At 43.3% G+C, this 14,542-nt stretch overlaps 1 protein-coding gene across 1 annotated transcript in view; it reads right to left on the bottom strand.

Moving 5' to 3' along the window:
• Positions 1-2,100: 2,100 nt before the first annotated feature.
• Positions 2,101-14,542, bottom strand: part of chrna11 (cholinergic receptor, nicotinic, alpha 11) — a 113,729-nt gene continuing 101,287 nt past the window's right edge. The window contains exons 10-11 of the mRNA XM_063185813.1: positions 2,587-2,994; positions 2,101-2,526 (exon numbers count right to left, since the gene is read on the bottom strand). Of these exons, the coding sequence (XP_063041883.1) occupies positions 2,101-2,526; positions 2,587-2,994 (834 nt within the window). The remainder of the gene's footprint in view (positions 2,527-2,586; positions 2,995-14,542) is intronic.

Raw genomic sequence — 14,542 nt, forward strand, 5'->3', positions numbered from 1 at the left:
TTCTCTTCTCTTCTCGCCGCTCCCTCCCTTCCTCCCACCCATCCACCTCTGCTTCAACCAGCACTATTCTCTTCATGACATCTATTTGTCACTTCTGTCGATCTTCCATTTCTCTCTATGTTCCATCCACCTCTCTCTCTCTCTCTCTCTCCGTGTGTGTGTCTCTGTCTCTCTTTCTCTCTCTCTCTCCATTTCCTCTCTCTCTCTCTCTCCCTCTCTTGCTCTCCCTCGCTCTCTCTCTCTCAACATCTTCCTTCTGTAATTTTCCCATTCATCCTTATGGCTGTGCAGCTGGAAAACACACTCAGTTGTTCTCATGTACTTTCATTCAAGTGTGTGTGTGTCCAATCGATGCCTCCCAGTCTCTAACAGTCTCTAACTGTCATGTGGACATCTCTGTGCGCAAAAGACATCTCAGTTTATCTACCTGGCCCATGGGCACACCGGAGCCCGTGACAAAGTGAAAATAAAACTTCATTAAATTAGGCTGATTAGGTTGTTAAAAGAATTGGCCAGTCTGAACTATAGTACATCATCAAAACTGCATTACAATTTACTCATTGCAAGTTAAACTTGATGTCCATGTATTAGATGTGAAAAATCTTAAATCATGTCAGCCTCTGAGGGCTCGTGACTGACTTGTTAAGCCACTGAGCTGCCCCCCCCCCCTCTCTCTCTCTCTCCAACTCTCTGCTTCTTTGGTTTTCTGTGTCTGTCCAATATCTTACTGTCAAGTATGACAATTACAGCAGATCTCTGCAAGCTTCAAATAAAGAAACCCAAATGATTCACAGTGCAAAAGTAACTGTGACGATCATTACCGCGAAGACAATGATATTGATGCTAATCATTATGAAGATGATGATGAGGAGGAGAAGAGGGATGATGATGATGGTGATGGTGATGATGATGATGATGATGATGATGATGATGATGATAATCAACGTGACCGTGGTAACAAGGAGGGTGATGTGATGGCCCCAAGGTTTTTTTTCTGTCTTTTCTCACAGCTAGCTGAAAAGCTGATCAATAAATATACCCGTGCGAACGAATACAACAATTGGTCAGTGGAGCAGTGCAGTTCTTTGTCTGTGTGTGGGGGGTGTATGAGAAAGAGGGAGAGAGAGAGAGAGTGAGAGCGAGAGAGGGAGGGAGGGAGAGAGAGAGACAGTAAAAAAATGCAATCCTTGCTGTCCCAGAGCACAGTCAGTGAAATCCAGTTCTCCTGTGCTCTGCTTTCTGCTCGCCCTGCACTCCACTCTCCGCTCTCCAATCATCTGTCCACTGACGTAGAAGAGTTATCGTCCATCATGGCAGGCCTCCAACGGCTGACCTCCACTGCAAGACCCAGGTCCCGGTGCTTCTACTCCCCCATTTGCCTTCCGCAGTCTCAGACTTTTGACTTTTAAAATCCCTTCATTGAACCAACCATGGCCCACACATCCACCAAAACAACCCCACCTCCCATCCCCACCCTACCCTACCCCATTAAAAACACCCCTTACCAAAGAAACCTTAACCCACCACCCTCATTAGCTGTCCACACCCCCTTATCCACACACCACTTCTTATCGAATAGTTCAAGGTTGTCAATAGCCTGGTAGTAGGCATGCTCCACAGTGATCCTGGACTCAACCAGGGCCTTGAACATTCCCACCCGGTCCCGCAGTCTCCGAAGACTGTTCTTGGCCACTAGGCGCTCAGCTTCCAGCCTTCCAGACTCTAACACACCAAACTACTCGATTTTTTCCCCCCACCGTCGCACTCCTTAACTTCTCTGCATTCCTCTTCTTCTGTGTTCTATTCCGACCTTTTCAGTATTCCTTTTCACCTGTATTCCATGTTTTTAATCCTGTTTCCACACATTTTTTTTTTTCTAATTAGCGGTTTGCCACCGTCGGTCACTTCAGATGAAGTCCTTGGAGATAGCCTATAGCGCACGCAAGTCGTTTCGCTTGGTTTTATGTTCCTGTCTCGCCTGCGTTCTATTCTTTCTTACTCTTTCCACCCTTCCACCAGCATTTCATTTTTTTTGTTAAATCCTGTTCGCAGATTGTTATCTTTTTTTTATTTAGCGGTCTTGTCACAGTCACAGCCACTTCAGATGAAGTCCTTGGACACGGCCTCCACAAAGTTGGGCGCCGACATGAGGATGGAGATGGTGCAGATGATGTTGAAGACGCTGAAGGCCACCAGGCAGAGCCGGTCGATGACGGCCGCCGCAAACTTCCACTGGTCGGCCATGCTCTCCGTCTCCTCCTGGTTGCGGTAGTGGTCGGCCAGGTAGCGCACCTCCTCCAGGATGGCCTGCAGCTGGGGGTCGCCGCCGGCCCCGCTGGCCCCCGAGCAGGAGCACCCTCCTCCCCCCGCCCCTCCGCCGCCACCCACCCCGCTGCTGGACGCGCTGCTGGCGCACCCGGGCGTCTCCAGGCTGGGCGCCGGAGGAGGCGGGCTGCAGAACTGCGAGGGCAGGTGCGGCGGCGGGCTGGTGGCCGTGTTGTTGCCGCCGCCGGGCGCCACCACGCTCTGCGGGATCCCGCCGCCGGTGCCGCCGCTTCCCGTGGTGCCGCCGCTCCCGCTGCCGACCCGGGGCCCCGTCGTGGGCAACCCGCCCCGGGCCAGGGGGTCCAGCGGCGGGGAGGAGGCCGGGTCGTCCAGGCTGGGGAAGCCGATGTAGAGGAGGCCGGCGTTGTTGTTGGTGCTGCTCTGGGCGTGGAGGTGCGGAGGGGCCCCGACCAGCAGGTTCTGGGGGTGCAAGGGCAGCAGCGGGTGGGGAGAGTGGTGGTGGTGGTGGTTGTGGTTGTGCGGGTGGTGGTGGTGCAGGTCGGTGGTGGCCGAGGAGCTGGGCACGGCGTTGGGCAGAGAGCCGCTCTGCGAGCCCGAGGAGCAGCGGCGCAGGTGGGGGGCGCAGGGGGGGCGCTCGGCATCCTCACCCTCGCCGGGACGCTTCATGCGCAGGAACCACGCCACCCACTGTAGCAGCACCAGCTGCATCTGGGGAACAGGAGAGGAGGAGAGAGAGCGAGTGAGAGAGTGAGGAGGAGAGAGGAACGCAGGATTGTTAACACATAGAAAAAGTAAGATAGAAACACAGAAGCATGTAATGGAATAAGTCATGACAGACATGCAGAAAGAAAGAAAGAAAGAAAGAAAGAAAGAAAGAAAGAAAGAAAGAAAGAAAGAAAGAAAGAAAGAAAGAAAGAAAGAAAGAAAGAATGAATGAATGAATGAATGAATGAATGAATGAATGAAAGAAAGAAAGAAATATACAGTATATGGAAAGAGGAAAGGAAAGTAAGAATGATGCATAAAAACTGAGAAGAAAAACAAAGAAGAGAGAAGGCGTGGGCAGGAGAGAGCAGAGAGGACAAATAGCGGAGGGTAGGTAGGTGGGATAGCCCCTGGAGGAGAGCAGACCACCACCCAGGCCAAATGTCACATTCTGTATCGTCAAATGAAGAAGCTCTAGCAGTGCACAGCAGCAGTATTTGTTACACTTTTTTTCATTCGTCTAACAAATATTTCAGGCTGGCACCATTTTAAGTGTGACCAAAAGCCATTTTTTCCAGTGCAAAAGCCATTTCTCACTGAAAGATAGATGGAAAGAGCAATACAAGTTATGAAAGAAAGAAAGAAGAAAAGAAAGAAAGAAAGAAGAATGACGAAAGAAAGAAAAAAAAAACATCGGTCACTTATTTTTCCCCATTCCATGTGCATACCATACGACTTTGCAGAGACATTCTTGGCTATTCTATCTGGACTTTGCGAGGAGCAATCAAGGTACAGTAAAGAAAACCACTGTAAAAATCAGCCTCATACTGTACAGTACATGTGGAGTAATACAGAGAAAGTGATTGAAGAAAGAAGAGAGAGCCTACGAGAAATGGCAAATAGCAGAAGGTAGGTAGGTGGCATGGGTCCTTGAGAAGTGTAGTCCACCATTGAGGCCAAATGTCTCATTCTGTACCGTGATGAGAGAAATAAACTGAGCTCTGTGCACACTGCACAGCCGTTTTTGGTACATTTTTTTTCATTCGTCTTTCAAATATTTCAGGCTGGAAGCATTTTCAGTGTGACCTTTTAGCCTGACTTTTTTCCCAGCTTAAATACCATTTCTCACAGAAATATACATGCAAAGCAAAAGAAAGTCGTGAAAGGAAGGAAGAAAGAAAGAAAGAAAGAAAGAAAGAAAGAAAGAAAGAAAGAAAGAAAGAAAGAAAGAAAGAAAGAAAGAAAGAAAGAAAATCAGAGGTCATTTATTTGTCCACATTCCATGTTTGTCCACGCACACCATACGACTTCGCAGAGACATTTAAGTCTATTCTAGCTGAACTTTGCGAGGAGCAAGCATGGTACAGTGAAGGAAATAAGGTACCAAACCAGAGGCTACTACTTTACATAGAAAGAAGTTTAGAAAGGCAGAGTGCTACAGAGAACGTGAGCAGAGAGAGAAAAGAGAAAGTGAAGGCAGGGGAGTGCATATGAGAAAGGACAGATACAGTAGGTAGGGAGGTGGTAGCCTGGGAGATCCCATGCTGCTTTGCACAATCGTTCCAATCTGAAAGCTCGTCCCAAAGTGCAAGCCTGAGGTAGGGGGCCAATCCCAGGGCGGGAAGGGGGGCAAAGATCATGACGCCCATTACTAATGGAAGCTTGCATTTTGTTTGAATAAAACTGACCGGGTTGGCTGTGGGATACATATATGGCCAAGAAACAACCATTGGCAATAGAAACCACACACCATGATAAATTCAGTAGGAGTAGGGATGCAAATTATCGATTAATTCATTAATCGTTAGCTGATTGCCTTATCGATCGACTTACGATTAATTGATAAGCAGCGTTTTTCCCCCCCAAATCTCCATGTTTCTCGAAAAAAACATACTAAATCTAAAAATGTATATTAAAAAATGGATAAAATGCTACATTTAAATGAATTCCATTTAAATTCTTTAATCCAAGGGTGATTTAAATATTCAAACTATTCACACCTCTTTTCACGCACACTCTTTTCATGCCCATTTCTCCTGGATCTCTTGTCAGTTGAAATGGCGATTAATTGCGATTAATGTTTTTTAATCGATTAATGCATCGATTAATCATTTGCATCCCTACGTAGGAGGTCTCCAGACCATATCCCACTTATGATATTGTCTGCTTTGGACCAGGTAAGGTAGGTGGGATGGAGGGGTCCTTGGGTAGAGCATAGAGGCTAAATAGCACATTCTGTACAGTCATGAGTGAAATAAACCGAGCCGAGCTCTGTGCAGTTTTTCACCTCAACAGTTTTTCACCTCACACATATTTCAGGCTGGCAGCATTTTAAGTGTGACCAAATACCATTTTTTCCAGCGAAATTGTCATTTATCACACTGAAGAATGGCAGTTGGAACATTTGTGAACTGACTGAAAGAAATGTAACAACCATTAGAGAAGTTCTTTCTTTCTTAATATTATTTTGTTTTACTTTTTGGAAGGTTCAAGCACACCAAGAACCACAGAACATTTTATGAGCACATCTCCTCCTATTTCCAGATTCTGTTCTGTGCAAGATGAGTAAAACTAAAAATGTTGCCCACTGCTAGGGCTGGGCAATATGACGGTATATATTGTTATCGTGATATAAGAGTGTATATCCTGACCTTTCTCCTATATCGTTTATATCGTGATAGTAATTTTATCAATTGTATACAATTGAATATCATTTAATTGCATTTCATGTTGTCACAATACACACTATAAGTTAATGTAACTGTAAAAATAAGAATAAAAAGATCTATTTTAAAGAAAGGTTGTTTTGCGGCATGAAAAAATAAAGAGCAAATAAAGAGAATAACTGAAAATGTATGTAATTGTGCTATATCGTGATATATATCGTTATCGTGATATAAAGTAATCCATTTAGTGATATTGTTTTATTTTCCATATCGCCCAGCCCTACCCTCTGCCTTATTTTATCCAAGTATTCTTGGTTTCAGTTCTATCCTTGACTTCAGTTTTGTGAACACCTGGTACCTGGCTTCTACAGTACAACATCCTGCTTACAGAAATAATGTCATCCAGAGCATCCTTGGCAGAGTTTGTAAGACGTGGAACAGTTGATTGCGGCGGAAGAGGTGAATGAAGCAGAAGAGAAGGAAGAGAGAAACAAGAAAACGGGGATGCGGCGAGACCTCAGGTCCCATATAAAAACGATGGGAAAGGTGTGAACCATTGTAAACGTAATTATTATTAGTGTACACAGCACATTTCATTTCAGTGCTTTGACTTGTCTTGTCCGTAATTAACTGGCCCATTGTACTTCCTGGCTAATGTGGAAAACGCACTCTCAATTCATTGGGGAGGACGGATAGCAGTTATATTGGTCATTCATTAGGGCTACCGGCTGCTTATTTATGTATTTGTTACATCTGCGCAGCATGTTTTTAAAACAATTTAACTGATTATGCCAGGCACGCCAGCGGGGCATTATGAAATTAAGCTGGACAACCGAGGGTAGAGTGTGTGCGTGAGTGTGCTTGTGTGTGTGTGAGGGAGAGACTTTGAGTGTGTGTGTGTGTGTGTGTGTGTGTGTGTGTGTGTGTGTGTGTGTGTGTGTGTGTGTGTGTGTGTGTGTGTGTGTGTGTGTGTGTGTGTGTGTGTGTGTGTGTGTGTGTGTGTGTGTGTGTGTGTGTGTGTGTGTAAGTGTGCGTGTCTGTGTGACTGTGTGTGACGGTGTGTGCTGTCCACCCTATGAGTTACTACATTATTGTCACACGTCCCCGTACTGTGCTGAGGTCAGCCAACTGGGCTACAGAGTAATCACACCCGCTGCCAGAGCGATGCGATCCGATGCGATTAGACAGCTCATACTTCCTGTCCCCTCATACAAAGACCTGGGGCCGGATTCACAAAGAATCTTAAGAAGAAAATAGTTCTTAACTGGTACTTTTCTCTTAACTTTTGTCTTAAGTCAAAAGTTAAGAAGATTCCATATTCACAAACAGACTTCTTAAGTTGTTTCTTAACTTTCTTCCTAAGATTTTCCCTAAGAAAAAAAGTTAAGAATATTGAGATTCTTGAAGACTATTTTCTTAAGATTTGTCTTAGTTTTCTTCTTAAATTTAAGACAACCCTACACCCTGTCTTAACAGTCACGTGTTATTTATTTGAACCCATTTTCACAAAACACAATTCAAAAAAATATATTTTTTAATATAATATATGATTATTATAAATGTTTTGTGACTGTGTGTAATATTTTTTTTTTCAGTTAGTCTACAAGCTTGTATTCAATGGGACTTTTAGTGGCTTTACTTAAGCTTGTTGAATGTAGTCAGCTTGTTCAACTAAAACATTAGATAGGCCTACATTTTATATAGCCTCTTGTAGTCTATTATACAAAAAGTATATTTTATTTTTATTATCATTATTATTATTATTATCATTATTATTATTATTATTAGTAGTAGTAGTAGTAGTAGTAGTAGTAGTATTATTATTATTATTATCATCATTATTGTTGTTGTTATTATTGTTATTACAATAATAATTATCATAGTAATAATGTAGTAGAAATAATTCTGATAATGTATTACATTGTGTTTAGGAACAAGCAGCTTTTTTCTAGGCCTACTTTGGAGCAGGTAGAATCCTATTGATTGCCATGGCAACTAAGAAGCATTATTCTAAAAAGTTCTTAAGTGAGGAAGAAATTAAGAAGTTCCTAAGAACTGGTTGCCTGGTTAACACCAGACCTAATCACAAGTGAGATTAAAACGATTGTGTAGAACTAAAGGCAGTATGGGAGTTCCCAGGCTAAAGAACTGGCATTGTTCTTTAGAAAATATTGAAGAATTTCAGTTGAGATAAATCTTAGGAACTTCTTAGTTTTTTTCTTAAGAATCTTCCTAAGATTTATCTTAAGAAAACTTTTGTGAATCCGGCCCCTGTCACCCAACCATGACTAGATTGGTCATAAGGCATACGGGGCATTTCCCCAGTGGACTGTTGAAGATTTTGGTCTGCTCCTCCCCTTAATGTAGTGCAGGGGTGTCAAACTCAGGCCTGGGGGGCAAATTAGGCCCGCGGAGCCATTTTATTTGGCCCGCGAGATCATTTCAAATGTGTATCATAGTTGGCCCACTTACAGCATAAGTGTGTAGCATGTTAAGATTTGAACATGAAAATGCATATCACAGGAGTATGATTGGGTCCAGGCCATTGAAACAGCTCTCACTCAAATGCAACAGAATATGTGCAGGCACATTTGAACTATATGGGAATCTATTTAAGCATACATTTAAACATGAGCAATTTTAGTCCATTTTCGTTTAAAAAAAAAAAAAAATGAGTTTGGCCCGTGACTTCGCTCCAGATTTTGATTTTGGCCCTTGGTCAATTTGAGTTTGACACCCCTGATGTAGTGGTTTCAGTCCTCATGCGCTACAGCTGACCTCTCCGAGTCAGATTTAAATATTAATTAGCTGTTGTGGTCAAAGTGGCTTGTAATAGATGACTAAAACTGTTGTTACAGGCTTCATTGTCACTCTCAGTGCCTGGTGGGCTGGTCTTGGCTGAAAATGCCCGGCCGGATGTTTCATCCCAGTCCAGCCCAGCACCTGACCACACCACAGACAGGAAGGAGAGAGAGAGCAGAGCCAAGACAAGATGAATGGAGAAAGAGTGGAAGAGAGGAAAAGAGGGGAAGAGTGGAGTCTTGGTGAGAAGCGCAGTAGGTGGCAGGGGACACTTAAACTAATGAATAAAATTATGAACAAAGCAAAGCCATAATTTCATTTGAACAAAGCAGACATTCAGTGTAAGATGAAAACAGGAATATTAAAAGGTGATGCTGAGTTTGTATAGTGAGTGAGGATATATCCTGCATGTTGCATTTCGAAGTTCACGATATTTAACATTTGGGCCGGCCCTGCCGTGGCCAACCGGTGGGGCATTCGTCTACCATGCGGCTAACCCGGGTTTGATTCCCGGCCCGGGTCCTTTGCCAGCCCTTCCCCGTCTCTCGCACTCTCTTCCTGTCACCAGCTCCACTGTCCGATCATAAAATAAAGTCAAAAAGACCCCAAAAAATCCAAAAAGAACTCCATACTTCACTGACTATAACAAAAGGTTCTGACATTCAAAACATGGCACCGAGAACTTCTAGACAATTTATTCGAAAGACAGCTTTCGGAAGCAAAACTTTTTGTTTTCTGTTGTTTCCGTTACATACAGTACATACAAAATGTTAAAAATGGTCAACATCGAAAGGCAACAGTCTAACTCCGGATCACTTCTCACTGCACATACGAAATTATAACCTGTTATTATATGGTTGTGACGTCATCGGCCGAATGCTCCATTCATTTCAACGGGGCTCCCCAACGTTCGCACGTCTGTTATTTTTCGATAACGGACGGGTTGGTCTATAACAGACCGCTGTCAATGGCAACAAGACTTTTCACTGCTAAAGCGACTTTTCAACAAGACTCTAATCAGCTGCTGTGATAGACAACACCTGTTGTCCTGGCTACCTAGCTGTAGCCTAGCGGTGTTCCACAACGGCACTGTTTTGTTTTGCGCAGCAACAATCTTAACATTAAATAGGCCTAAAGAAATGTCCCCGCCATGTGGGAATCATTTAAGTATATCCATATAATAAGCGGGTTAACTTTCGGCGAGTCGGTCGCTTTGTGGAATAGCAGCACTTCAGAGAGAACAAGACCCCTCCGCTCCGCGTCGGGGTCTAAAGATTCTCTCTGTCGTGCTGCTATTCCACGGTAGCGACCTTCTCGCCGAACGTTAACCCTTACTTAACATGCCAATTTTACAAATAATAATGTTCATTACTCCGCACTGTAATACAGTGCAGCCTAAGAAATATCTAACATTATTAAATAGTAAATTATAATCATATCACAAAATAATTAGCCAAATCAGGGCCAGTCTACTTTCTTTTGAATGCCTCACAGACTGTCCATGTGGTTTTGAAGAGGACAAGCATCTGACAAGTAGCTAATTGTATAAATCATGATAAAAACATGTTATTCAATTGAGCCTTATTTAGAAATGTATTTTGACATTTCGGTACGCCCTTGAAATGTCATTCTGTCACGCCTGCAGAACACAGTGACTTTCACTAAGTGTTTCTAAATTACTAAAGAGCATCTTTTGGTGAAGTAAACAAAAATGACACGCTCTGGTGCTGTGGCTCAGTATGCATTGCCTGATTATCATCAATGTCCAAATCTCTTCGAGACTTGGTCTGACCAAGAGCATGACAATTAACATTTCCCAAACGGCATGGTTGACCCGCCTCCCCTGGTTTGCTTATAGTTGCTTGCTTCCCGACACAATGAAAGGAGTTCCCGTATTTTCGGAACCTCAGAAAGAACTTGCATTGCTCTTGACCTGACTAGATGCAACGCCGAAGGTGTTGCGTCACTAGGAGGGTGCGGTCTGGCTACAGTATGCACACATACTAAACCAGTGGTTCTCAAACTTTTCCCATCATTCCCCCCTTCGGAGGGTCTGGATGCTTCCGAGACCCCCCAAGCAACAGCAGTACTCGCGCAGACTGATTTTACGATCGCTGCGCTGTGCAGAATCAAAGGAAAGGTGAGTGGTGATATAAAACAAGTAGGGACTGCAGTGGAATGCAGATGTGTGTTAATTTCCTTTATGACAATTAATAATATAATGTTTATAATTATGTATATAATGCTGAAACGTATTGGCTTATTGGCGAGACAGGAAATCAGATGTCACACACACCCCTGTGATGCCTCCGCGCCCCCCCAGGGGGGCTTACGCCCCACTTTGAGCAACACTGTACTAAACCATATACAGTACGACCCATCTGACCATGGGGATGCGAGTTTGAGTCTGAACAGGGTGATTTCCCAATCCTAGATCACCTCTCTCTCACACTCTTTCTGTCTGCTCTCCACTATCCTATTTGATAACGGCATAAGAAACTCAAACATATTTGATAATGGAATAATAATATAGTTATATACAGATTAATAATATATTGTATATCCCCTGACAGCTATACTATAAACGGCGCAATTATTCTCCTTCTGCTCCATGTGTCTCTGGATGTTGACGGCTTGAAACATACATTTTTAAAGACAACAAAAAAAAAGGTACACACTCATAGAGTTACAAGCCAATGTGAGTCATACGACTTCTGCAAAGAAAAACAAGAATAATATGAGAACAGAAAATCAAACAGAAGTTATTTGTTGTCTTGACAGGGAGACAAAAGTGGCAACGGGTCAATAAGAGCTGAATCCTGATGGCTAATTGGAGAGTTGTGACAGAAATACTGCCTGTCACAACACAGACCTCTTGTAATGGCACGCAGCCCAAAGCAACATTTGGTGAATCAGAGTCATAGCTAATTTTCTGTCTTGAACAATAACATCAGCTTGTCATACTGCTGGATAGCACCGTAGAGAGAGAGGGGAGGGGGAGATAAGGAGAGAACAAAAGGAAAGAATAAAAAAGCCAAAGAGTATCGTATTTGTGTGTGTGTGTGTGTGTGTGTGTGTGTGTGTGAGAGAGAGAAAGACAAAGAGAGAGAGAACGAGAAAGAAAGAGAGAGAGAGAGAGAGAGAGAGAGAGAGAGAGAGAGAGAGAGAGAGAGAGAGAGAGAGAGAACGAGAGAGAGGGAACGAGAAAGAAAGAGAGAGAGAGAGAATGAGAAAGAGAGAGAGAGAGAGTCTCAAGGCTGTGATCATGTTGCTGATAGTAATTCTTGTAGCTGCTCCCTGTAGTGCTGGCCAGTGTAATGATGAAGGACGATGAGCTGATGCCAAGGCCAGCAGCAGAGGCATTTCAGCACCACGGACAGAGGCCACTGCTTAAAAAGCTACAGGCCCTCCTCAAGGCCACTCCCATTGGGATAAGACAATATTTAAAAAAATGACCCTTTTTTGTTTTTGTTTGCCAGATGGGTTGGTCTCACCGTAGAGCAGTGTTTCTCAAACTTTTTCAGACCGAGGACCACTTTGTGCCCCCCAAAAATGTTCAGGGACCACCTGTCAACTGAATTGACAGTTGACGGGTGCTAATTTGACTAATGCTATGTTTAGCTTTGTAATAATGTTACAAATATAGCCTACTGCTAGCTTGTCTTGGAAAAGTAGAAATCCCTTTGCGGACCACCTGAGCTCTGTCACGGACCACCAGTGGTCCCCGGACCACACTTTGAGAATCACTGACGTAGAGAATAATCGTGCCAGGGAGTTGGGAAACGGAGTTTTACTCCAATCAAAACACTATCTAATGAATGTAGGGATTTTTTAGTTATTATTTTGAATCTTTGTCGCGCATCATTGGGGAAGGCTTCGCACAGTTAACCCTCTTGCCAGAGGAATGGGTTCCGTCTTGCTCCACAATCATTCATCTGGAACAATGCAATATGCTTAGGTCTGTGAAGGCTTGGTTTTTATCATACGATCGTAAAGGTTGGAGCAGGCTTCACCCAAACAGAATGTTTCGGCGTACTGCCTTCCTCAGCGTATTGCACTGTGTCTGTGTGTTAAAAGAAAGTCAAATGCATAGTGCAGCATTTTTGTGTTTAGCAACCAAGGGAAAACTACTTGTCTTGTCTTGTCATGAGCCTGGTCAGTGGTCACGTGACAAAACTGTGGCGTTTCCTTCCATAGCTTAACAAGAAAGTATGTTGCACCAACACGCTGAATGCAGTTGCGTGAAATAACACGCCTTTTCATGATGCCAGTCCGGTTGTACTGTAGTCTGGCTTGCAGTGGACAGCAGCACTCATTTCAGCACCATGGACAGAGGCCACGGCTTAAGGTCTTTCTGAAGGCCACTGCAGCCCGACTTACGTTCTGAGCTCTTGTTATCTAGCAGAGGCCTGGAAACCCTCAGAAGAGCTCTAGGATCAACAGAGATCTCTTGTGTGATGTGTCCTCTCCCAGCCTATACACCTCTCTGACCCACTCGAGAGACACACAACACATACTTACGGTTTACAAGAAAAGGTTATGGCCTGCAGAAGACTCGAGTAGAGCAAGGGACATAAATGGAGGCTTATGGTTGGACAGAGCAGATTTATTTCCCTGTTTTACCACAGAGGAAAAAATACTGAGGTTTTATTGTCAGTGCTTCAAAAATGATCTGGAATGGCTACTTAGTAGATTTACTGTACTTCCATATAGTACAGTAAATGCATATTTCACATCATGTATAGTTTTTATTTTTCTTGGCAAGTTACATTAATACTGATCATTTTGTTTGCCAATATCTGCTCAATGCAATGTGATGGCTTATAGATAGACCTATTCCTTCCCAACATCCCTTTAGGCTCTGGTGTGCATGTAGAGGGATTTGCAGACTGTGTCATTGTCATCTTAAAATTCAGTATTTCTACTTTCTCCTCATTGATCCTCATAGAATACTAAAACAAAGAGGAAGCCGGAAATGCTATGAGTGTTTTGTTAATTTACAAGAAAAAACATTTGCATAACTGTATTAGCAGGCTAAATCACATTTTGGCAAAACAAATAAGTATCTGGTCTCATTGGGAATGCTGCTAAATGCCTGGCATACCTTTTGTTATTTGGGAGGATTCTTCCAGTTCTTTTTGGCAGACCCATTCAGACTTAACCAGCTTGGACGGGGAGCATCAGTTGGTGCAATGCCATTCACCAGTCTCTCAAGGGATGCTCTGATGGTGCCTAATATCCCCTCAGAAGGCTTTGTTTGTTTTACAGAGGGATATTAGACATGTAAATCCTTGTCCCAGGCTCAGAAAACATTTGATTTTTACACACAAAAATATGCTTAGATTATTTTGTGAATTGATATTTTGTGAATTTGACATTCAATGTAATTTCTTTGTCGTTTCTTTGTCCAGGTTGCAGAAAATACTACTTACAATATGGTGCTGCCACCGTCATTAAGAACTGAACATGAGGGGCCAATGTGTTAAAAAGGATAAAAATAAAAAATAGGCAGAGTAAGATATGTCACGGTAGTTTGTGTGGGAGCAAATAAAGTGGGCATCAAGTCCCGTCTGTGAAGTAGGTGCGTGCCATTACATTACATTACATTAAATTTGGCAGATGCGTTTATCCAAAACGACTTACAATCGAGGACATTATCATAGCATACAACACTTGCAGTGCACAGGCAATATACAGAGCAATAAGTGCACCTACCAAGTAGGATTAGTGTTTTTTGTAAGTACATTAGCACAGGGTTAAGTAGAGTAGGCACACACACAAACCCACACAACATGCCTTAGAGTCTTCCTTGGGTCATAAAAACATTACTGACATTTCTATACATGGGTTCACTGTGTTTATAAACACGATGTTGTGAGGGGGGGCAAGACACTGGCAGCCAACCAGCTAATTGTGAGCTAATTTTTTGACCGACAGCGGTGTCCAACAATCAGAGGTTGAGTTGTGCACAGCAAGCGTCACGCAGCCAGGAGAAAACAAACATTTAGAACCCATGTATACCTTGTGTCCTAGTGGTGGGCCCTCCCTCGTGTTGCCGTGGTTCAAAAAGTGCCTCATCATGA

The sequence above is a fragment of the Engraulis encrasicolus genome, chromosome 20 (assembly GCF_034702125.1).
Source record: "Engraulis encrasicolus isolate BLACKSEA-1 chromosome 20, IST_EnEncr_1.0, whole genome shotgun sequence".
NCBI lineage: Eukaryota > Metazoa > Chordata > Actinopteri > Clupeiformes > Engraulidae > Engraulis > Engraulis encrasicolus.